At 41.3% G+C, this 25,050-nt stretch overlaps 1 protein-coding gene across 1 annotated transcript in view; it reads right to left on the bottom strand.

Annotated features, from left to right (window-relative positions):
- Positions 1-23,806, bottom strand: part of AFF3 (ALF transcription elongation factor 3) — a 588,477-nt gene extending 564,671 nt beyond the window's left edge. Inside the window, exon 1 of the mRNA XM_090281791.1 lies at positions 23,698-23,806. Within this exon, the coding sequence (XP_090137917.1) occupies positions 23,698-23,750 (53 nt within the window). The 5' untranslated portion in view covers positions 23,751-23,806. The remainder of the gene's footprint in view (positions 1-23,697) is intronic.
- Positions 23,807-25,050: the final 1,244 nt, after the last annotated feature.

Consider the following 25,050-nt stretch of genomic DNA (forward strand, 5'->3'; position numbering starts at 1 on the left):
TTCTAACTAGTGACAGCTCTACAATGGTTTCTGGGCACTAAATATAGACCAGGTCCAATTCCCAAAATATCACTGTGGCTTTATCACACATACTTAGCAAAAGAATGTTATTGTGATAAAGCTCTCCAATCCAGCTATGCTTATTTAAATGCCCCCAACATGTACCATCTTCTGCCTAACTGCCAGTGAAGGAACAGATCATTTCTGTCCTCCAGTCAGACCAGATTAAAAAGCCCTTGATCTCACCACTGCCACAAGAAGTGTATCAGTTGTGTTAAAGCTATTGTGTGATCAACTTGAATATTACATAGTAGAGGAAAAACATCGAGGGCTACATCATAGCTATAAAAGGGGCATGTGAAGCTATCTGGTCATGACTTTATCATTGAGCCATGACCTTCAGGATAACTCAAGCTATAGTTAATACCTGAAAAGTCCTTGGCATATAGTATGATATGCATTCTTATAAAATGGCTCTTAGAATAATGTATTTGAATTCCTTAGTAAATCCTTATATACAACACTGGTCTCCTTAATTTTACTTCAAACACAGAATAGCACTTTTCTTTTGGCATTTGTGGGAAAGTCTATCAATCCAATCAGCTCATTTGTAATTAAGGCAAACCTAAGCCACCTGACTCCCACCATGCCAAAGGGGGTGTCCTACAGGCTCTGAGTTCCTACTGACTTTCCAGACTGTGGCCTACACTACTTTCATGCTCTGGCTGTATAACCCCAAGCCTCCTGCTTGCTCAAGACAGTTAGAGATTCAGCAGTGTCCTCATGATAAAATCACTTCACCTGGCAGGATGACTTTGCCAGGCATCCCTGGTAGTGTCCAGTCTCCTCTGCAGCTGGAAACACTAACAAAGAAACAGAGTTCTTACACTTCCCCAAGCACTACCTCAGCTTCTGCTCATGATGAAAACAGCTGCTGCCAGAGACACTTCCTCCCTCACAGAAGTGGGGTCACAGGTGCCTATGGCAGTATCATGAAAGCTGTAAGCTCTCTTTGAAAAGACCAAAAAAGGAAGGGGAAGGGAGAGAAGGGGACGGGAGGGGATGGGAAGAGGAGAGGAAAGGAGGGACAGGGATGGGGGAATGCACATGTGATGTGAGGGGGTTCCCTTGACCTGTAGGTTAAGAATCCCAGCTTTATAAGGCTATAAGAGAAAGAATGGAATTAATGAGAGAAATGGGGCGAGGGTACAGAAAGAGGGAGTGGAGGGAGGGAGAGAGGGACACAGAGAGGGACAGAGAGCCAAACCAAGTGACACAACACTGGAGAAAGTGCTTTGAAGAGAAGTGACTTTCTTCCCTTCTCTCCCAGCCTGGGAACCAGGGCTCTGGGTCCTGGTCCGGGTTCTAACTTCTGTCTTGAGCATGTACTTAGAAGATTCCTCAATGTGTATGATGAGGGGCATCAACTAGGTAACTTTAAAGCATTTTACACATATGAACTCATTTAATCTGACAGGAATCCTTGGTGATAGGTATTACACTTTTCCAGGGTTCACAGTTGACAAAATGATTATTTATCATGAGCAAGCAGCAGAGCGGGATTAGAACTAGGAACATCTGGTACAGAGCCCATGCTCTTAATCAATCACTAGTATGTGATTCCTGTCTTCAATCAAGTCACACACCAGGGAGAACTGTTACAGCACACACACACAGAAAAGAGGTTTGACATTTTGACAGCGAAATGAACATAACAATAAAATATACAAAAAGTGGACAGATTATTTTTATAAAAAAGAAATGCTGTTTGGTGTTTTATATACACTGATTAAATACACTTATTTATTATGAAGATATTTGTACAATGTATTTTAATATTTAAAATATATAGATAACTCACTTTCTTGAAAGGATAAAATTATTTTCAACAAAGAATAGTTTATAAATGTAGATGTTTACACTGGTTATCACAGTGCACTTCTTTGACATGGTTATTAGCATACTGTATATCAACTACTTTATTCTTGGGAAATACAGTATCTGAGTATACAAAATGATCAGTATCCATCTCAAAATAATTTGGGGAAGGTAACAAAGATACTAACCATTACACTCATGATAAACTAGAAAAAATACACTTCGTCAAATTCAAGAAATTTGGAATTGCAGTTACTTGTAATGCAATCAAACACTTTCTTGAAATCTTCCCACACACACAAAAAAGTCAAAGTGATGATTAGGATGTTTTAGGCATGTCTCAGCTCTTTATCGACACAAGTGTATGAACTCCCCTACAGCCCTTGCGATTATCCAAGAGAGTCACCTGATGTAAAACATCTTACTGATCACTTTGGCCATGCCAATTCCCAACTCCATGCCCACACCGATTACTCCTCCATCCCCAAAGTTTCCAGTCCACCTCAATCCTACTACCCTTGATTGCAATATGCAAGCCTTCCATCAGGCCCTTTCACTCAGCTCCCTATACCCCAAACTCCAAAACCACTCACAGTCTGACTGTTACTATTCCCAAATCCATTAAGCAAATTGGCTAGTATCAGAATCACCCAAGACCGTGGGTCTTTTGTATGTCGATATAAATTTCTGGTCCCCTAATGCCAGAAACTCTGGATCCCCAGGTGATACTAGAAAGCAGCTAGATTTGAGAACCCCAGACTAATATTTAATTGTAGGTATTAGTTTTCTCTGCTGTAAAATGAGGAACCTGGGCTGGATGGATGATCTCCAAGGTTCCCTTCAAACAGGGCTAAGAGTCTACGACTCCAGCTTCTAGAGGTGTTTTATGGATACTGGTTTCTCTCCAACCTGACTTCATACTTCTCTGGAGCAGGGGCCACAGTACTTTTTCTGTGTTCCAAGTCAGCACTGTCCTTTTTGCAAAGTAGTAGCTTGATACTTATGACCATGAGTTTCTATGACTACATCTTGCTGATCAAAGAGAACTGGTGAACTAGGCCATAGTCACTGCTGTGGCTGGGCTACTTAGCAAACTTTGTGCAGATGCTGGGTTAGCTCTTGCTCCAAAAGAACCTCCTACACAGGTTTCAAGATATCAGCACCTGACTAACTGTAGTTAGAAAACTGTAGAAATCACTCTTTCAAATGCTAGGGTACTAAGAAAATACGAGTTCTGACTTTCTGTTTACTTGTTAAAGAAACCACAGAAAGCACTTATTGATAATATAGCTGGTTTGTGAAAATTATGGAGCATACTGCTGTACTGTCATAAGAAATCTCATACCTAATGGAAAGTAATGGTGAGAAAAACAAGACAGTGGTTCTTTGTATTGTATTGACACTGGGATAATCCAGGTAACAATCCAAGTCTAGGAAATATATTAAATGCATCTATTACCAAGCTCATTCTATTAAAAGGGGACTTTTCTAGCTGACCTTTTAGAATCAGAGGTCCCCACAGAGGAGGTAGATATGTGATGTCTGGCCAGGACAGTGGGGGCTGGGTTTATTTTGTTCATTTCATTGTGGTTTGTTTGTTTGTTGCTTTGCATTTGAATGTAGTGAAGTAAGGTTTCAGATCTTCCGACTGGCCACAAGCCCAGTCACGTCCAATGTGTTACTGCTTCAGACATTTACTTGGTCTTCTTGGCCCAGAAGGAAGGTATTTGAATTTATAGCCCTTGTGTTAAATAACTATTTACATACTTATATAAATGTAAACAATTATATCTTACCATAATGCAGTATCTTATGAGTGCATTCACATACCGTGTTTTATTTGCTTCTTATAATCCTGTTTACTGATTAGGAAACTAATGTGAACAATTTTAAGTGACTTGTTCAGGTCAAGACCTAAAATCTGAATGTGTCATATAATAAATAACATTATGTGGGAATTTTGAAATTTGATTATCACTTAAAGATCATTCATTCAGAATATGTGCAGAAACGAAACTTCCATATTTCCATGGGGAAGTACTGGGAAAGACACGTTCCTTTATTTTTTCTCTCTGGTACTCAGGAGCTTCTAACAGCAAAGAAAAAAATTTAGAAAAACTCGGTTTTCAAAGGAAGTCATTCAGTCAACAAAGTACTATCAAAATGAATCCAGCAGTGAATAAAAAGATTATATACACCATGTCTAAGTGAGAAATGCAAGGCTGGTTCAACATATAAAAATCAATGTAATAAACCACATTTATAGAATAAAGGACAAAATCCACAGTATCATCTTAACAGATGCAGAAAAAGCCTTTGACAAAACCAAATACTCTTTCATAATAAAAGCACTCAACAAACTTGGAATAGAAAGGAACTTCATCAACCTGCTAAAACCTATGAAAACCCACAGATAACATCACACTTAATGGCAAACGACTGAAAGCTTTCCTTCTCAGATCAGGAACAAGCAAAGGATGTCCATTCACTCTTGCCACTGCTATTCAACATTGTCCTGGGGGTTCTAACAGGCCAATCAGGCAAGAAAAAAAAAGGTATCCAGATTGGAAAGGAAGAAGCAAAACTATCTCTATTTCTAGGTGACATGATCTTGTACATTTAAAATCCTAAAGAATACACACACATTCTCACAAATATTAGGACTAACAAATACATTCAGCAAGGCTGCAGGATGCAAGTTCAACATATAAAATAAAACGTAAAACTATCAATGACTCGTGTTTCTATCACTAAGTACTCGCAACTAAAAATACTGCTCTTTAAATGTCATTAATCTCAACCTGCCTATTAGAGAATATAAAATTCAGAATTTACTTTAGCTTTTTAAAAACTATCTATGATATTTGGTTGAGAAAGGTCTCCTGGTATATACACAATTCTAGAAAATGTGGAAGGAAAGCTATTTTTGTTAATATAGCCAAGAAGGTTAAGTGATGAGAATTAGAAAAGATTTGGAAGCAACAAAAGATCTCCTGTTAGATCCACTAAAGAACATAAATCTGTTCAAGTTTTAAATCTCCTCTACTGTGTTTTCTTCAGACTACTTTGTAACAGTTGCAATCAGTTCAAAATATTGCATCATGATGTTTATGCAAACAAGAAAGAAATGACTCAATTTTCACTTATTTATTTTATATTTTTACTTTGGTCCAGACTCCCAGAGATTTTAAACAACATTAGACACTTCATGGTATTGGTGTGGACTGTTTCCTTTTTCAATTTCATGGGAATTTTAAAGAAAGTGGTATCTGATTCCAACAATATTGAACATGCTTCTTTATAGGTAATAAAAGCCAAACATACAAAGGAAGGAATATTAATTATTCTATGTTTTAGGAAAGGATTACACTTATTACTTTTCTGAAGACTTGAACATAGACCCTGCCTATTCTAAAATCCCTAAGGCATAAAGTGGATCACGGGTAAGCGTAAACTGAGAGATCCTGCTAAGGTCTAGCTTGCACCCTCTACCTCAGAACCTCAGTAAGCTAATATATTCATTCATTTCCATCAATGGTCATTTATCATTCCCTAAGTATCTGTAGGTTCTCACATCTTCTGTTGTTTAAATTCTTTCAAAAACTGAAACTGGGCTCAAGTTATAAGTAAAGGCTTGGTTAAAAAAAACATTAATAAGACCGATTTTTTTCTGTAAAACAGATAATTTATTGCCTAATTCCCTTCCAATATATGTATAGATTTTGCTCTTCATTCATAATTTGATTCTAATTAGTCAGTGGCAAGCAAAGTCAAGTTATTAACTTAAGAATCAGGGCATAATAATTGAATTACAGTATTATTCTCTACATGGTAAAGGCAAATTGTTTAGAGATAAAATATTAAATAGACATGCTTTTTAAAAACACGTTCCCCAATGCTGTAAGCCTATACCATTGGCTCTCTGGATGAAAACATTTCACCAACTTTTTCATCATTCCCCCTTTTTACAATGAAAATTCAAAAGAGACAAATTTAGAAAGCCACTGGCCAACGGCAGAAGTCATTTATAAAACAGCATGCTACGGGCAGCTCTCTAGGCTGTTTTGTAAATCTTGCTATTTTTCTTTAACTCAAAAATACTGATTAACTGCACAGTACACTGTACCATTGTTTTCCACTTCTCGCTGCCCTCCCTTTAGGAGGATAGCATCCTGCTGGCCACCAGGTGACTCGCAGTACTGCTTTGTGAAAGGAGAACATTTCTCCACCCTACCGATATCATGCTTGGCCTTAAGATGTGCTAGGCCAATGAAATGGGAGCCATGTGACATCTGCCCCATCCAGCAAAAGCTCCATTTTTCCCTTCACCAAGTGAAAAAGTTCACCCTGTCAGCCTGGGTCCTAGAACTAAAAAGACACTAGAGCACAGCTGACCTTCAACTACCACATAACATGAATAAGAACTACACTTTAAAACTAAGCCTCTGAGATCCGGGGGTTGTTTATTACCACAGCATCACCAGACAAAAGCTGACCCGTACAAACTGTAATCCTAACATTTAACCCCCTGCGTCACCTTAATTTACCTGGTAGATGTCATAAATAACCATTTGAGGATGCTGATTACACAATTCAGTATGAAAGGAATATGTAATGACTCATCCCCAGGTTTGCCAGAATCAAGCAATTTGATGTAAAGCTACCCTATGTTCTGCATCAGCAATTAATGCCGTGATGACTGAACGGAATCAAGACAACAGAACGCACCCAAATCTGAAGTCTCAGAAACAATGAATCCATGACTTTGGTTCACTGTACCAAGACCACACTGGGCTATCATCCAGCTGGAGAATGTGGGGTCATTCTAAGTCCAGAAATTGAGGAGCAAGCAAATGGGTTTGATCAAAGTAGCGACAGGAGGTAAAGGGATAGCCATTCATCTGAAACAGTAGAGAGATGTCAGTTTATTACAGACAGAAAACAATTACTAAAAAGTTTGTCATTTGGACTATCAAAAGTCATTGCTCCTATGTTCACCTAAACTAAACAATTTAGTAATATAATTGTTTCACCAACTTTCAAGTTCTGTTTCAATCATGTTTTATTTTAATTAAAAAATATATAATAATGTTTTAAAATATTTCTTAGCACCTACAATGCATTGTATCAGCACTGAGGAGGACTGTAAAGTCGTAAGCATGAATCCTTGTGCACAACAGAAGAAAGTATTAGACTATCCTCCACACCCATCTGCTATATCATTAAATAAACACAAGACCAAACCTCAAAAAAAAGATAGCAGTTTTAAAAAAAGATACAAACTGAAATAATGACACATATAACTCTGAATGTTTTAAGAACACAATGGATATAACCATTGAATACAACTGCTAATCAAAACAAACAAACAAACAAAAAATTAAGTAGCCAGAGAGGGAAAAGAGGAATTATAATAAAGTTACCATATTTTGAGGTCCTATTATGGACCAGGCTATTTATGTATATTACTTTTAATCTTCATAATAAATCAGTGGCACAGCATTACTACCTCCATTTTGTTCTTGAGGAAACTGAGGCTCAGACAGGTTAAGTTATCTGTTTAAGGTAATACACCTAGTAAATCAGTCAGAATTTGAACCCACTGCATGCTAGCCCCAAACCCCTGTGCTTTCCCATTATCAAATGGTGTCTCCCTGGAATTCAGCCAAGTGGGTCTTTTTTAAACTACCTTAAAATCTGTCTTACTCTCAAGAATTTTTAAAGACGATATTTAAAGTTATTCTTGTCATGTATTTCAATATGTCCCAATTCCTTAAGCCAAGAAGTTATTAATTTTACTTCACCCAAATATCTTGTGACATAAATTAAGCCCATGTACTCTTTCCTTGTCACCAAAGCAATATTTTTTTATAAAATCAGTCACATAGCTATAAGAGTTTATCTTATGTAGAAAGTAAAAAAAGAAAAAGGAAACACAAAATAATCTATATAAAAAAGAATCACATTAACATAATTATTTCAGATTACTTTCATAGGCAGTTTTACTAATCTTATTGCTGCAACATTATTATTATTAATAAAGTTAGATTCAGGTATTATGGTAGATTTGATCAGCTGTAGTAAATAGTTGTTACCATTTTCTTCACACATAATACTTGCCAAATTAGTGATTTTATGAGTATACAAATAATTAGGAGAAGCTATATAGACTGTCTTTATATACATTTTAAATACTGACAAAAAATCAGTACCTAAATGACAATGGATTACAGACAATCCTTGCCCAAAACACAGGATAATCTGGACACTGTGTATTATTCATTCTGAGTTAAAAAGCCCAAGAAAACCTCAAGATTTTTTTCTATATACCTCGCTGTACCTGCTAAAGGCCATGTGTATGTATGTATGTGTATGTGTGCATGTGTGTGTGTGCGTGTATAAATAATCATAAATATTTTGAGGTTGGAAGAGACCTCAGAACTCATGCCCCACAATTCTGTCATGGCATAAAGAGATACTTCTTATAGAATGGGGGCCACGTGTAAGGACTCTGGAGCCGGACTGCCTGGGTAAAACCCCAGCTAGGCATATACTAGCTGTGGGTCTTTGGGCAAGTTACAATACTTTGCACCTTTGTTTCCTTCTCTAAAAAATGTGAACTAACAGAAACTGCCTGAGAAATTATGCAGATTAAATGAGATACGGTATAGGTAAAGAGCTCACTACCCTTCCTTATATATAGGAGACACTAAGAAACCCTTAGGCCAGATGGGTTAAGTGGCCCTCTAAGGAGTTATGCTATTAAATGTCAGCACACCATGGGGCACCAATATCTTCTGTGTCTGAGAACAATGTTTAAAAATCCATTAAATAGTTCACAATTAGAAAAGGCCACTAAATTTTCCTGGTTCTGTAGCCTCATCCAATTACTTCTGACTCAAAACTACTTCTATAAACACTCTAATTAAATTATGGATGATATGACACAAATTTATGCTAAAGTTGCTTATGCAGACTTTACATTCATTAGTCATTGATTCAAAAATATCTATAAAACACTTACCACTGACACTGCAGAGGCTAATATTTGAGGCTATCCTCTTTTCTGCGGTTCAAGTCTCTGAAACTTCCATTTCTCTCAGATGTTTTTTAAAAGTCTCCAGGACCCAACTTATCTACATCTATCACCACCCACATGCTCTTCCTCTTATTATGGGTCTGGCCCACCCACTTCTTCTCTGAGCCCTTCCTCCATCGGTTGCCCACCTTTCCCCTCAAGAATGAGAGCATCCATGGCCTCCACTACCCCCTCCCATTCATTCTTTCACCCCCACTGCCAACTCTACAGACCACCTCAACCTTCCCAAGTCAGCTGACCTCAAACTCCACTTTCTCATGGTCTCAGCCCTCCCTGACCACTTCTTTTCCAACTCCTTCATATACTGCTTTCCCTCCCACTGCCCTCCCAGTATCCTCAGCCTATTCCTCATTCTCTTGTCCCTCTTCCTGGAAAATGTTGGGCACTTTCACAGCTGTCACCAGCACCTGTATGTTGATAACTCCCAAATCTTTATTTCTGTCTTATCCTTTCTAAATATCATTACCACAGAGCAAACTTTCTGCAGGCAATTTCACCTAGATGGGCCACAGGCACTTCAAAGGCAACATATTTCAATTCAAACACTTTATCTCTCCCTGCTCAGCTTGCTCCTCCTCCTATATTCCCTACTTCACCACACAAGCTGAATATTCTAAAAGCATCTTCGGTCCCCCATCCTACATCACTCTCCCCATCTGTCAATCAGCAAGTTCTGCCAATGTCAACCCCTAAACACCTCTCTAAGCCCTCTCCTCCTTCCTGCCCTCACTGGCCTGGACTAAGTGCCATCACTGCCTACCTGACCTCCAGATCCCCCAGCCACCAGACTCAGCCATGTAAAACACCCTCTAGAAATAGTAAAATGCAAATGTGACCACTGTGTTCACCTGCTCATAGACCTCAATAGCCATCACCTACTGGAAAGTGTTCAAGCTCCTTGGAATGCCATGCAGGGCCCTCCAAGGCCTAGCCCCTGGGCCTCCACTTCCCAAACTCATACCTTTAATGCTCCAGACATGAAATTTACCCACATCACTACTATTGTTCACAACATGCATTTTTTTTCATCAATTTGCCTTTGCTGACATTATTGCACCCACCACATCCCTCCTGCTCCCAGACTGATTGACTCCAATTCATCCTTTAAAACTCAAAATAGATATTACTTTTTCTGGGAACTCTTCCCTAAAATTTCACAATCAGTAGGGTACCTACCCTTTTGTGTACTCGTTAGAATTCCCTATTAGCGCATGTAAAACCTCTACAGAGATTATTTGAAATCATCTGTTCCAGGCTAAAGTATAAACATATCAAGAACTAGAAATGTGGTCTATTCACTTCTGTGTCTAGCTCAATTAATGGTCATTCATCTCAATCCAGAAACCTAAAATCTAGACGAAGAAAGTTACAAAGAACAGCTTAAAGCATTGATACTGTTTTGCATTATTGTATATATTTTAGGACTTTAAAACATTACTTTTGTCTTGCTGAGGTTAAGAGTAAGGAAAAGAATAGAAATTAATTTATGTAACTAATTACTACCTAAACATTAGAAACTAAAATTATATACTTTCTTTTTAGACTATAAATATTTTATTTTCATACTCGGAACTTGTTAACTCAGCCTTTGAGTTTTAATTCAAGTTGAAGGGTGGGAGGGGCAAGGAAGGGCGGCTGTGTAGTAGGTAAAATTCACCAGCTTTCCCATAGAAGACTTTTCTCAGGTACTCTGTGCATACTAAACAATTAAACTCTACTTATTAAAAGACAAACACTCTAAAGGACAGTCACCTAAAAGGTGTAGTTCTTAGAAGAGGACATGCCACATTCTGGGGAAGGACCTATCTTCAATGAAAGAAACACAAATAGGAGAGTCTGTGTGGCACCAGCTGAGCGACCCTATCCTACACGCAGACATGCTTCTGAGAAAGACTCAGCAGGCTATGCACGCGACATCTGTCCTGAGCTCCCAATATCCCACAATGGCAGATGATCAGTGGTGCCCAGGCACAGCATGCACTTTATCTGCATCACCCCAGCCTGAGCCCTGACAACAAAGGCCAGGCGCTCTTCCTCCTAGATGATTACACAGCTAGAGGTACAACTGGTATACCATTGCAAAACAGTAAACCATTTGATTTTACATCAAAAAGAGAAGGTTATTACATATGAATGTTATTTGGAGTAGTATGGTGGTCCTATTACTGCTGATGCTGCAGTCCATAACAGACAGCTCATATATTTTGCTCAGAGGGCCTCTAAAGCTACACCTTCCAACAGGTGAACCCACCATGGCTACAAACTAGGAGAGGGACTGAGCAGGAGACTTCAGAAAGTAGAGGGACCACACATTCTGGATCTTGAGGCTCTATGTCAGTAAACTGCAGTCCATGGTCAGTAAAGATACCTGCCTCAGTCTGAGGTAAAGTCCTCAACCTCCAACAGCACTTCCCACCTCAGCATATCTGAGAAAGGACACCAACTGGCTCCCTGCCATGGGATACGGTTGGCATGAAGGGGAGCAAGCAGGTCCATGCTGACTGCCTGTCTCCTCAGTCAAGGCCCAAAGCCTGAATAATGTAGCCAAAGTGCAGAATTTAACTGACCATCATCAGTAGTGGTTTGTTTGTTTTTTCCATAAGGAATGAAAAGGGAGTTTTTCCTTAAGACCTACCTGAGCAAACCACTGACTCTGAGAGTCCCTTTTTTCCCCAAGTTGTCTAAATCACCTGACTACTTCATTCTTTGTACCATACATTGAGCGCCAGCAAAGTACTTTCTCTAGGGTGAAGAAAATGCATGCATTTGATGACACCAGTACAAACCAAAGCAACAACCAAACATTTGTTTTCCTCACTATGGGCCTAATCTGTCTCTGTGCTGAGGGCAATAGTCTCGAAGGAAAAGTTAGATCAGTGGTACACAGCATTGCATATCACAAGAAATGGCTAAATACAATTAGATAACATAATGGATTATGATGTATAAGGCAACAGTATGACAACTAGAAGCACAAATGAAAAATACTGCCCCAAACAATGGCTTTAAAATTATTGCAAGTAACCCCTCTGTGGGTTCACATGTGTCCCGAGGCTCCAGGTTTTTAAATGGTCACCACTGTTCCCGAAAAGTCAGCTATCTTTTCAAATCTGAAATAGTCACAATCGTTTAAACCAAATCTGGCTCTCTCTTATTAGCAGCAGTTCTCTGCCACCTTAGGGAATAGAAATATGTGTGTGATGTGATGTGATGTACACACCCAAACCTTCATCAAGAAGATAAAGTAAATAAACTTCCCACCAACCTCACAGCACTTTCAAAGCCAACTGTGCTATATTTACTCATTATAATCAGTCCTGTCTGCACATATTTTTTCTAATAAGAATGGAAATCAAACATGGAAACTGCAGCTCAGTCTGACCACCTGATGGACTCATGGCGCTGTGGTAAGGGCTGAGGGAGAGGGTGGCTGGCAGTCCTGGGACAGAAGGTCCCCATCTAGGGTGTCTGACACTTGCAATTGGTTCCACTTGGAGCTGAACTATGATTGCTCCTACAACACTAGGAAAGTTGCAGTTTGCAGCTATGGCCACAGGGTAGTGCAGTAATTCTGCAAATAGCCACTCCCTCTCCCCCACCCCAACCCCAACACACACCAATGCCACCTCCACCATGCCCAGCTCCCTCCCAAAGAGGGACTAGCTGGGAGAGAATGCAGACATTTGGTCTGAGTCCTGGGCACCTACAGGAGCTATGGTGAGATTCCTGACAAATCCAGAAGTGTCTGTAAGGCTATCTAGTTTCTCAACATTCTCTCATGACTCAGAAGGATACAGCCTTTAAAGGACTGACAAGAATTGTAAAGCTATAAAAAGTGATTAGCGTATTTATTACAAACTTTATTTAGGTTTTCATGTTTATTTCCCACTATGGCCCCACTTGGATACAATTAACCACCCCCTCACTCATCAGAGATATCAGAAAGACAAACAAAAATAAAATTAATGCTACATCTAAATGTAACCTCCCAGCATTATGGAATTGTAACGTTTTATACGAAGCCTCCCCAACAGAGAGGAAAAAATAAGTATTTTGAAAGAGCTTCTGTTCAAAGGCATTTTTATCCCTTTAGTTCTTGCTATTCAAAGTTAGATCCCTAGTTCTTGCTACTCAAAGTTAGATCTGTGGACCAGCAATAGTGCCTGGAAGCTGATTAGAAATGCAGAATCAGAGTCCCACCCTGGATCTATTATGTCAAAATCAGTATTTTATTGAGATCCCTAAGTTATCTGTATGCACACTAACATCTAGGAAGCGCTAACCTGGGTGATAGTTAATACAGAGAATATACTGATCTACATCCTCAAAACAGATTTCTAAGCCCTGGATCTCTTCTTCTTCACAATATATTTGATAGAAAAACAAATGTATTTTGAAATTTGAAAACAAAGCCAGGCTATTTCCCAGAACTGGTGATGATCCACTAGAGTAAAGCCTTTTTCTATCTGAATGGCCAGATCACTAATTAACGTTTCAATGAACATTGGCAGAAAATTTGTCCTGTCACTTAATAACTCAGGTAAACAGTACAGGTATGACAAGAGATAGAGGATTTGTGAAAACCATTTTCCTGTCCATAAAAAAAGGAAAAAAAATGTCAGCATCAAGTTAGGCAAATAACTGTAAACTGAGTTTCTATGTTAGCGTGGTCTCCAAATTATAAACATTTTTGTTTACCTCAGCCAACAATGAACCTCCTGGGAAGAAATTATGGGAAGGAGTTTAAGTACCCCCTGCCTTTCTCCACATGTGAGTGGAGAAATTACAAAGCGGAAAAGACACAAGTACAATACATACAATAAATGATTTTCGCACTCTGATTCCGCAATCCTATGATTGGAATGATCATAAGAATTTTGAAAGTTGAAGGGCTCTCAGAGATTACGTATTGGTGCTGGTCCATGTACTCAGGAATCTCCAGATTTCCAGAAAGTGCCTGGCAGGGGGTCTACAGCCTCCTAGAAACAGCTAATTGTTACGTCTAAAACAGAGGGTGTCACATCACTGTGAGATACTGCCACACCCACTAATCTTCCTCCTGCCCTTGAGCAACCCAGAATAACTCCAGTTGTTCCCAACTCCTTCAAACGCTCTGAGGGCCTCTCTCATGTCCCCAGGTGTTTTTCCAAAGACTCAACCTATTTAGTTTTTTGGATGGTGTGGTAGGTATCCTCCTACCCTGGTGTAACTATGTATTTTGTTTCTATTGAAACTAAATTATGATTAGCTTGACGTAATTTAATGAGACCCCTGGTGCCAAATGAAGTCATTTGATGTAATGGGTAGTAATTCAATACATTCTCAGCGAAACATCAAAGATTATGTAATGGTTAATGTATCTACATATGTTAGTAGTACAACCATAAGCAAGGGCATATATGCCTGCTAGACTATGATGTACAACTAAGAAAACTACCAATCTCAGAAAACGTCCCTGGGTTCCACCACTGGGGACAGAACTCTGCACCAGATGGATGACCTAGCCCAATGTGGCCTTTCTGTATCCTTCCTTGTTTATGATGAAGAGGCATTTTTAGGGAAGCAAAGGGTATAAAAGAACTATATTTGGCATTCACAAAGCAATTGACACTTTTATTACTTAACATCACAACCTTATGAGGTAGGCCAGTGTATAAGTGCTGTCATTTCATAAGTGATTAAACCAAGGCTGAGAATAGGAAATGAGAAAAATCGTGAGCTGCCCAGGGCCAAACAGAAAGCAAGGTTGGAGCCAGCTGAATTAAAAAACCTCAATTAAATTCCCAGACAAAAGGGAACAGGCAGCACTGAATATAAGTTTTATGGATTTCACTTTGAAATAAAACAAGGAAACATTATGTTACCATTAAATGATATTAAAATCATCTTTTATGGTCTTGATTTTGCCACCAAGGCTTTATTCCCAAAATAAAGAAAATTTAAACAGTCAAACTTATTCCAGGTTACAAATTCCATCTACACACACACAAAAATCTTGCATTCCATTTTAAGATATTAACTTTTTTCCTAATTTGACTGTTACTTTAAATCAATGTTATACCAAAGGGTCTCGGTTCAAGTTGCTAAACCTAAAGTGTCATTAAGTAGACCCACTCTGGTTCAGAGGGATATTCTCCCAAACTAGACTCTTAGCATTTTATAACCCTCCTACATTTTCACAAGGGAGAATCTGGAACACAGGAAGGAATCATTTCCCCCTCCACGCAATACTCATCGTTAGCATCATCAAAAGGCATTTGGTTAAAACCCATCTGCACATCTAGCGGGCATCCTCCCTATTATCCTGGTGACCCCCAGTTGAACTTGAGTCCTCTGTGCCCTGAATTAACCAGTCTCACCAGCTGGCTTGCTCCAAAACACACCAGCTATGGCACTGGGTGGATGTAGTACTCAGCTCCTTGACCCTAGCGCTTCACTGCTTCCCATCCACATGTCCCCGCCTCTTCCAAGGTGACAGCCCAAAGGCCCTCGGGCTGAATCACCCTTCTTGGAAATATATAGGTGTGAGCAAAAGTAGGTTTACAGTTGTGAGTACATAAAACACAGTTTATTCTGGTATTACATATTTTTCAACATGAACAACTATAAATCTACTATACTTTAGCTCACACTCTGTATTCACCCCACACCTACTGATACCCTTTCTATCCTCTGGGATGCTCTGGGGCTCTTATCCAATGAGAGTGCCTCAGCTAATCACACAGCCACTTCAAGCCAATGAGAGTGAGTGCCACCAACTGCACTGTTCTAGATAAGCAATTGTCAACCAGTGTGCTGCAAGAATTTTTAAAACATTCAATACCTATTTAGTCAGGGGCACTGACCTCTTTTCCCTTAGATTGTCAAATTAAAAAATGACAATAGCCAACACAACAATAGCTGGCCGGTGTGAATGAATCAAAATTATACCTATCTTTTGGTTAGATTGGCAAAAATACATTTTTTTGCTGTGCCACAGAATTTTAGTAATTAGCTTGTGTGCCTTGAGATGAAAATGGTTAAAAACTGCTGCCCTAGATCAGTCACTGTAGAACTAAGGCCCAGGATTAGCCCATCTGAGTGAAGGAGGTGGTCTCATCGCTGTGCACCTCAGCTTCTGCTCTTTGTATCCTGGTGAACTGCTTTGACCTCTAAGGAGTAACAAAAGGACTAGGGTAGGCCTTGTAATGTTTGCTTTGCTGGGATGGAGGAAAGAGTTGAGGCACCTGAAGGTCAAGATTAGAGGCCTGGGGCAATTTTCTGACACCAGGATGGCCCAGGAAGCCTTTCTAAGGAGGCCTAGAAGAAGCCATGGCCTGGGCATGTCCACTGGCAGCTGATCTGAGAGAACCACGAGTGTCAGTAGGCACTACAGGGAGCATCATGTGGAGACTAAGTTGTTAGAGCTCTGCTTTGCCCTCACACCTGGGGTACAGTCCATCCCCACCCTGCTTCATGTAATAACTATCTTCACCAAAAGGTTCCACACTTCATTCTCCCCTTATCTTTATTCATAGTTTTCCCTCCCCGTGGAGCTTCCTCCCTTTTATTTTCTCTTTCTAAACTGCTGCTTCTCCAGGATCCATGTCAAATTCCACTTAACCATGAAGGTCTCACTCTCTCAAGGGGATGTGCCCTCCTCCTCCTGACACAGGCAGTGTCAGCTTTTGCTTATTCTCCTGCAAGCTCCCAGCAAAGTCTCTTTTGCATCCCCTACAGTGAGGTTTTCTGTTTTGTTCTGTTTTGTTTTGTGAAACTCATGAATTGAAAAAAAAATTTTGAAAAGGAAAAAGGACTTCTGGTCAAGATGGAGGCATAGGTAGACAAGCATGCCTCCCCATGCAACCATAGAAAGAATTACAACCAGATCTCAAAAACAAACAAACAACAACAACAAAAAACAGAATCATCAGAAAACCGAGTTATATGAAAGTCCAACAACCAAGGATTAAAGAAGGCACATTCATCCAGACGGGTAGGAGGGGCGGAGTCACGGAGACAGGGCAGAGAAGTGGTGTGGCTCAGCCAAACAGCGGTGGTGGCAGGGGAACAGATGGCCTCACAGTCACATGTGGTGGGTAAAAATCAGGACAGATACCCTGAGAGTGAGCAACCCCAGCCCCAGGCCAGACAGCACAGCCCAGGGTTCCACCACCAGGAAGATAAACTCCCATTACATTTGGCTGTAAAAACCAGAGGGAAGGTTGGGGTGGCAGAAGAAACTGCTGGATTTTTGCCGCTTAAGGGGTGCACATGGTCTTAGAATGTACATAAGTCTCGGGGCAGCAATTGGAAAGTTGCCAATCACATATGGGAAGTGGGTGAAGTGACTGGAAATGGGGCAAGTGCTGGACAAATTGCCAGAGCCAGGCAGTGGTATTGTCCCTTCTCCCAGCCCCCCATCACAAACAGAGCCACAAAGCGGTGAAGCAGGTGGCCCCTCCCTGTCAATTACCTAAGGCTCTGCCCCACACAATTTACAGGTGCCTTTGCTACATAGGCCACGCTACTAAGACAGGGAGTAAAAGCAGCTCTACCTAATACACAGAAACAAACACAGGGAGGCTGCCAAGTTGAGGAGGCAAAAAAATATGGCCCAAATGAAAGAACAAAACAAAATCCCAGAAAAAGAACTAAATGAAATGGAGATAGCCAACCTATGCGATGCAGAATTCAAAATACTGGTGATAAGGATGCTCAGTAAAATGACTGAGTATGGCCAGAAAATAAAGGAAGAAGTGAGGGTTACACAAGGTGAAATAAAGAAAAATATACAGGGAACCAACAGTGGAGGGGAGGAACCTGAGATTCAAACCAACGATTTGGAACAAAAGGAAGAAATAAACATTCAACCAGAACAGAAAGAAGAAACAAGAATGCAAAAAACAAAAAACAAAGAAAATAAACAAAAACAAGGAGAGCCTTAGGAACATTTGGAACAACTTTAAACGTATCAACATCCAAATGATAGGGGTGCCAGGAGGAGAAGAGGAAGAGCAAGAAATTGAAAACTTATTTGAAAAAATAATGAAAGAAAACTTCCTTAATTTGGTGAAGGAAATAGACAAGTCCAGGAAGCACAGAGAGTCCCAAACAAGTTGGATCCAAAGAGGATCACAACAAGACACATCATAATTAAAACACCAAAGGTTAAAGATGAAGAGAGAATCAAAAGCAGCAAGAGAAAAGAAGAGAATTACCTACAAAGGAGTTCCCATGAAACTATCAGCTGATTTCTCAAAAGAAACTCTGCAGGCAAGAAGGGACTGACAAGAAGTATTCAAAGTGATGAAAAGCAAAGACCTACAACCAAGATTACTCTATCCAGCAAAGCTAGCATTTAGAATGGAAGGGCAGATAAAGTGCTTCCTAGACAAGGTAAAGCTAAAGGAGTTCATCATCACCAACCCATTATTACAAGAAATATTAAAGGGACTTAGTTAAGAAAAGGAAGATCAAAACTATGAACATTAAAATGACAACAAACTCACAACTATCAACAACTGAATCTAAGAAACAAAAACAAAAACAAACTAAGCAAACAACCAGAACAGGAACAGAATCATAGGCATGGGGCTCATTTGGAGGGTTATGAGCTGGGAAGGGGCAGGGGGAGAAAGAGAGGGATGGTACAGGGATCATGAAGTATAATTGGTAGGAACAAAAGAGACAAGGGGATGTGAATAATAGGATAGGAAAGGGAGAAGCCGAAGAACTTAGATGTATAACCTATGAAAAGGAACTAAGGGGGCGGGGGGTTGCTGGACGGAAGGGGGGTACCAGGCAGAGGGGGACAGAGGGGGGAAAATTGGGACAACTATAATAGCACAATCAATAAAATATACATAAAAAAGAAAAATATTGTCAAAGTGCATCATACATAGTACATATAACTTCATGATATTTTTGTTTCAGTTACGTGCATGTGTGTTCACGAATATAGTAGGTTTAAATATTAAATGTATTTGTTACTATGAGTCATGGTCTAAAACATTTGAAAGCTATTGGTCTACAGTACCTATCCTATTCCTAATACTCTATGAATGTTTATTGAATTGAAGAAATTAATGAGTATGAAATAAGCATTAATTATAACTTCAAAGGTTCAAATTTAAAAGACTATAAAGCATAATGCCTATCTGGACAAAAGTAAATGGATTCTGGCCTATCTAAAGCTGTTTTGGGGTAGGTGTAGTAAAGAGGAATCTAAATGTTTACTATTGTATTTCCACAGACTTTCTCCCCAATAACTAAAATGTGTTTATATTAAATTAGATTAAATCCAATTTTGACTAAGTTCACTTCGGAAAACTTTTCTCATTCACTAAAAGCAACTCATGATTACAAAGTTCTACAAAGTTCAAAACACTTCGTATAAGTAATTCCACGATTCATGAAAGAATTTTCAGATATACCATGAAAGCCTTTGTTCAAGTTCTTTCTTTGCCCAAGATACCTCTATGTTCTGTCAATACCCTCACCCCCTCCATCTGTAAAAATTCCATTCATCTTCCAAAGCTTAGTTCAAAGGCCACCTTTTCCTTAGAAGCCTTTAAAAAAAAAAAAAAAAAACTCAATTTTTCCTCTTTCCGTCATCCACTACCTAGCCCAGTCCTAAGTGTGGTCTTTCTCTCTTCTGAATCAAAAGTGTTGAAAACTTCCTTTTTCATTCTTCTCCTTCCCCTACTAGAAAATAGCATACCAACCCATGGTTTATTCATCTTTGTATTCCTACAGCAACCAGCACAAAGTCTTGTACTTAAGAGATGATCAATAAATATTTAAGTGAGTAAAAGTAGTGGTTAGCCCTTTAAAAGGGATGGTCCTTATTTTAAAGGCTCCGAGGAATGGTTTATAAGCCCAGCAGCTGATCAAAAGCTGGTGGAGAGCAGAAAGAAGAGCAGGAGGAATGGAATGGGAGGCTCAGAAGAGGCACTGCTCCTCTGGATATCGGCCCCTGTAAGTTGACTGAATCCCAAAATCTTCAGGGATTCAACTCTATAAATGAAGAGCTGTGGAGAAGGTGCAGACTGAGTGTCTTTGCCATATTCCAAATTGTCCACTCTCACTTCAAATCAGAAATGGGAAACAGAACTAGAGATGGAAATTTCTTCTCAACTTTAAGGTCTGGTTGAAATGAAAAGTTGAAGCAGCTATCTGGAGGTCAAAAAACCTCCCTTGAAAAATAAGTATAGGTGTTTCTGAGTTGGCGGGCGGCGGGGGGGCGGGGGGTAAGGAGGCAGAAGAGATGGTTCTTGAATTATCAACTAATTGTCTATATTGATTATATTCAATAGTACAGAGCTTTTCTCTTCATATTGTCTATACAGTCATCTGGGGACACTTTCTGTGACCACTAGATTAAGCTAGCTCAGGTTCAAACCTACAGTCATAACTAACAAACTGCAATTTGTTTTATTGGAAAACAGTGCCCACCAATTAGAAAAAATATGTTAGGGATGAAAACACCATTCTCTTTCCCATTAACCTATACTTCCCTCTACCCTCTACAAAGAAAAGTGTTTTTCTAAGATAAACTAAAGAATGAAATTTTTAGTGGTCTTTATTTTAATATTATATGTTTACTTTAAATATATATGTATTTATACAAATATATTTACATTAAACTTCTATGTATTTTTAATATATATGTTAATTCATATAGGGTAGGCAAAATTTCCTAAATCATGGTATTTTGTTTTCAAATTTTTAGTTTTAGATCAGTATCATTCAGGGCTCTTTCTCTGCCACATTTTAACAAAACCTTAATTTCCAGTTCATCAAAATTTTGTTTTGTAAGTAATTTCAGAGCCACCCTCATAAACTGAGAGACATCTGCAGGACCGTAAAAAATGTACTGGATTTCAAATCAGAAAACTGAGCTTTGAAATTAATGCCTAGCGTGAATATTGGCCCTTCAGTTCTAGATGTATGACCTTGGGCAAATTACCTGATCTTTCCTACCCTCAATTTCCCAATCTGTAAAATGGGAATAATTACAGTACTTGCTTCCCAAGGTTGTTGTGAGGATTAAATAAGCTAAAAACATGAGATGTAATTTTTTATCCTCACCCAAGGACATGTTTTCATTGCTTTTAAAGAGAGAGGAGGGGAGAGAGAGAAACACTGATGTGAGAGAGAAGCATCATTTGGTTACCTCTTGTACACAACCCCACCCAGGGATAGGGAATGGAACTCTCACATTCTAGGTATGTGCCCTGACCGGGAATCAAACCTTCAACCTTTCAGCTATGGGATGACACTCCAACCAACTGAGCCATACTGGCCAGGCAAACATGTGATGTATTTAGAAGAGTTAAAACATGTAATATATATAGAACAGTACCTGGTAAATATAAGTGTTCACTAAATGTCCACTTGTTTTAGTCTCACTAAAGTCACTTCACTGTTCAAAGCCACAACTTCCTTGTTTATAAAATGAGACTACTATGACTTGCCACCTCAAGATTCAAATAAGAAAACAATGGACATGCAAACATCTGACACACAAAAAGTACACACATGTTAGTTACTTTGGATCACCTATGTGCTTAAAAGCAAACTATAATCTTAAAAACTTATAAGTTTAGAAAGTAAGCCACAAAATTGAGTTAGAAAATATCATCCAAAAATTCATCCATGACTGAGAAAATGTCTATATTAAAATATATACTCAAGGAATTTAGTTTCTCTTTATCAGAAATATATAAGCTTTTGTAAAATGTAATTCTATACCTGCAAACTAGAAACACTCCCTCGGTCAAGCCAAACTGTCCTATAGCATAAGCAAGACAGCGGCATGCTTCCATAAACCAAAAATAAGTTGACACATTAATTAAAAATCTTATTGCATGTATAACAACTTTTTTAAATGATTGATTCTTTTCACTTTAAAAAATAGTAAGTATATTGTGGCTAATGTAAATTTCAAGTCAATGCAACATTTATTATGAAACCGTGCTCCAGGTAACTCACCTGGGAACTAAGGATGCAAACAGAAATAGGCTTAAGACCCTGTGCAGGGAAAGCCCACAGAGTACAACTGATAATTTCAAAATATTACTCATAAAAATCATTAGGGGGCTTCGATTTGAATCAGCAGGCAGACAAGTAGCATGAAAATATGCCAAAACAATAAGTTCATCCCTTCCATGTAAAAACTACCTTTTAAAAGCAAAAGTCATTTTTTAAAGCACAGTTTCTAACTAGAAAGCTATTGAATTTGTGCCAGAAACCAACATTCCTAAATGTAAACTTGTAAAATAATAGGTATCTGTAAATGAAAGGATGAAATATCCCCGAGAGCAACAACACAGTAATTAGCAACTTTTATAGAGGAATAACATGTTTCATATTCTTTCTACACTGGCTCTTTGAAGTTCCCACTTTTCCACAGTGTAATATATAAAAGTTTTATTACATTAGGGCCCATCCTCATGTATTTTATAAGAAACTGTTCCATAATGCGCTAGCTTTGTGTCAAGTTTATGACATCTGGCTTTAGAAAGATAAAAGTCACTAGAAACCTAAATCACTGAAAATATACATACATCCACATATCATCTCGACAATCTATGATTTATAAATCATAAAGCAGTTTAGCTTTAAAACTGTACTTTGCATATTCATGTGCACACCACTCAGAGTTGAAGACGTGTGAACTCTTTACGGAATTAAACTAAAAAGAAAACAAAACAAAATAGTTCGACGCCCTGTGTAGAGGCAGAACAGAGTGCAGTTAATATGCTTGTTTCAGCAGATGTTCATTCCAGTAAATATTAAACAGAACACAAGTTCCTCCAGGAATAATATGCAGGCAGTAATTTTACCACCTGAACTGGGCTGGATGGAAACATTTAGGCGATGGCGGGAGGCGGAGGGGCAAGGGCAAGGGATCGGGGGAGCGGGTAAGAAGGATGTTGAAGCAGCCAATGAGATTTTTAAAACACCCGCACCTCAGCTCCTCAACCTAAGAACTGGGGCACAGAAGCCGGAGGGCTCCCAGGCCAACGGCGCCCGGGGCTTCGACCCGCGAGCCAGGCAGAAAGGGCTGCGCGTGGCGCGGGTGGGTGGAGTGGGGAAGAGGAGGTGTGCAGAAAGGGCTCAAAGGAATTGTGAACCTCGAGGAAATCAGTGTCCCTGGGCCAAGGCCTCTGGAATTCCCGCACAGTGAAACACTGGTCCCCTGCCCCTAGTGTGCTCACTTCCATCTCGGGTGGGAGTGGGTGGGAGGGGCAGAAAGGACGCAGCTGCCAGGACCCGGCGCCGACAGGCAGTGGCTGGAGCATCCTCTAAGGGCACTTCGCTGCAGCCCCAACTCCAGGGGGTCGCTGGTGTAAACCCGAGGCTCTCGGAGAAGAGGGAAGGGGTGCAGTGGAGGAAAGGGAGGAGAGAGAGGCTAGGGGGTCGAAGGGTGGGTGCGGACACTAGTGACACGGTCTAGAATCGGTTCCTTTTTTCTCTGCATGGCTGCGCTCTGCCCCTGGCTCCCCAGATCACCAGCCCCTCCGCTGGGGCGGGCAGCACCGGGGAGAGGAGACTGGAAAGGGGGCAAGAAGACGATCAGGCGGCCGCGCATCCACACGGCTGAGGCAGGAAGAAGCGGGCGCGGCGGGCTCCCAGACCCACCCCACCCCCACGGCGCAGCCCCCGGCCCAGGTGAGGCTCCGGTCGAACCCTCTTCGCTCCCTCCCGCCCTGGCGGCCCGCGCGGGGACTCACCACAGTGACTCAAGGTCCCATTCCTGGAGCAGAGCTAAGTCGAAGCTGTCCATGGTGGGAGGTGTCCGTGTCAGTGCTGCCGCCGCCACCGAGGCTCGGGCCGCCCGCGCGCTGCAACGAAAAACGGCGCTCAAGGTGCATCCCAGCCGTGCCGGGGCCGCCGCCGCCGCCGCCAGCCCCCCTCACCTCCCCACCTTGGTTGGGCTCCCCGCGCCCCCGCCACCGCCCCCGACGCGGGCCGTCTGGGTAGCTGCGGCCACACTCACCCGCTCGCCAGCTCCAGCGCAGGCACACTCGGGAGAGCCGCTAGCTCGCCGCGCTGCCGCCGCGCCTGCCCCTCCTCCTCCCCGCCCCACCGCGGCCGGGCCCGCTGCCCCCGCCGCCGCGCTCCGCGCCGCTCCGCTCGCCGCCTCTTTCTCCTCAGGGAGGCGCGTGTGCGCGGGCGAGGCCGAAGCGCGCGCACTCGGGCCCGCGCCGCGCCCGCCCGCGCGCCCCTGCGCTCCCGTGCCTCCCCTCGGGGTCCCGCGGCACCCACAGGCCGCGCCGCCCTACTTCCCGCACCCCGGGCGCCCGCCCGCCCCTCGGCTGCTCTGGGACACCTGGGGCGGCTCTGCGAGCTGGACAGAGGGCCAAGCAGCGGCGCGGCCGGGCGGGGGATGCTGAGCGGGCCGCCTGGCGCACCTCCTGCTGCCCGCCCACTCGTCCTGGTCTGGACGTTCTTGTTTTGGGCCCAAGATTCACTTTGACCCTGCCGGGCTCTCCCGTAGCGGGGAGGCTGCAGACCTGGAGTCGGTGCGGGCAAATTCTGGACCTAACCCAGGCCCGTGAAGTTAAGTGTGCCGCCTCCAGCAGCGCCGTAAATAAACCGTTTAAGGTATCTGGAGTCAGTAAGTTAAGGGAAATTCAGGAGAAGCGTGAGGATAGTTCTCCTGGCGGGACCTGCAGTTTGGCCTGCCGTGGGGGTCCCACCATCCACCAGCTGGCTAGTCCCTGGAAACCAAGCTCCCCTCTTTTTATTTCTTACAGGGAAGGGGGCAGGCCTCTGTACACTGCAAACTTCCTGCCCCATCTCCAATCTGGAATGTCAGCTGGAAGGGTGATAGAGTGTCACTGTGGCTTCTAAAAATCAAGTCCCTGTTATTGCTTCCTTTATTTTAAAGAACGTTTTCCCCTCCCTGACTTTTATAGACATGCTGAGAAGCCCACGTCTAGATGTGTTTCTCCAAAACCCGGAATCCTACTGAGTCCCCCACCTTCCTTGACCTCTTGGCCACAGCTCTGGGAGCCTCACTCAGGATTCCAGAGATTTCCTGGAGAGAGCAGTACAGAGCAATATAGTTAGGTCCCACCACT

This window comes from Furipterus horrens, unplaced genomic scaffold (genome assembly GCF_987537825.1).
Source record: "Furipterus horrens unplaced genomic scaffold, mFurHor1.1.pri manual_scaffold_6, whole genome shotgun sequence".
NCBI lineage: Eukaryota > Metazoa > Chordata > Mammalia > Chiroptera > Furipteridae > Furipterus > Furipterus horrens.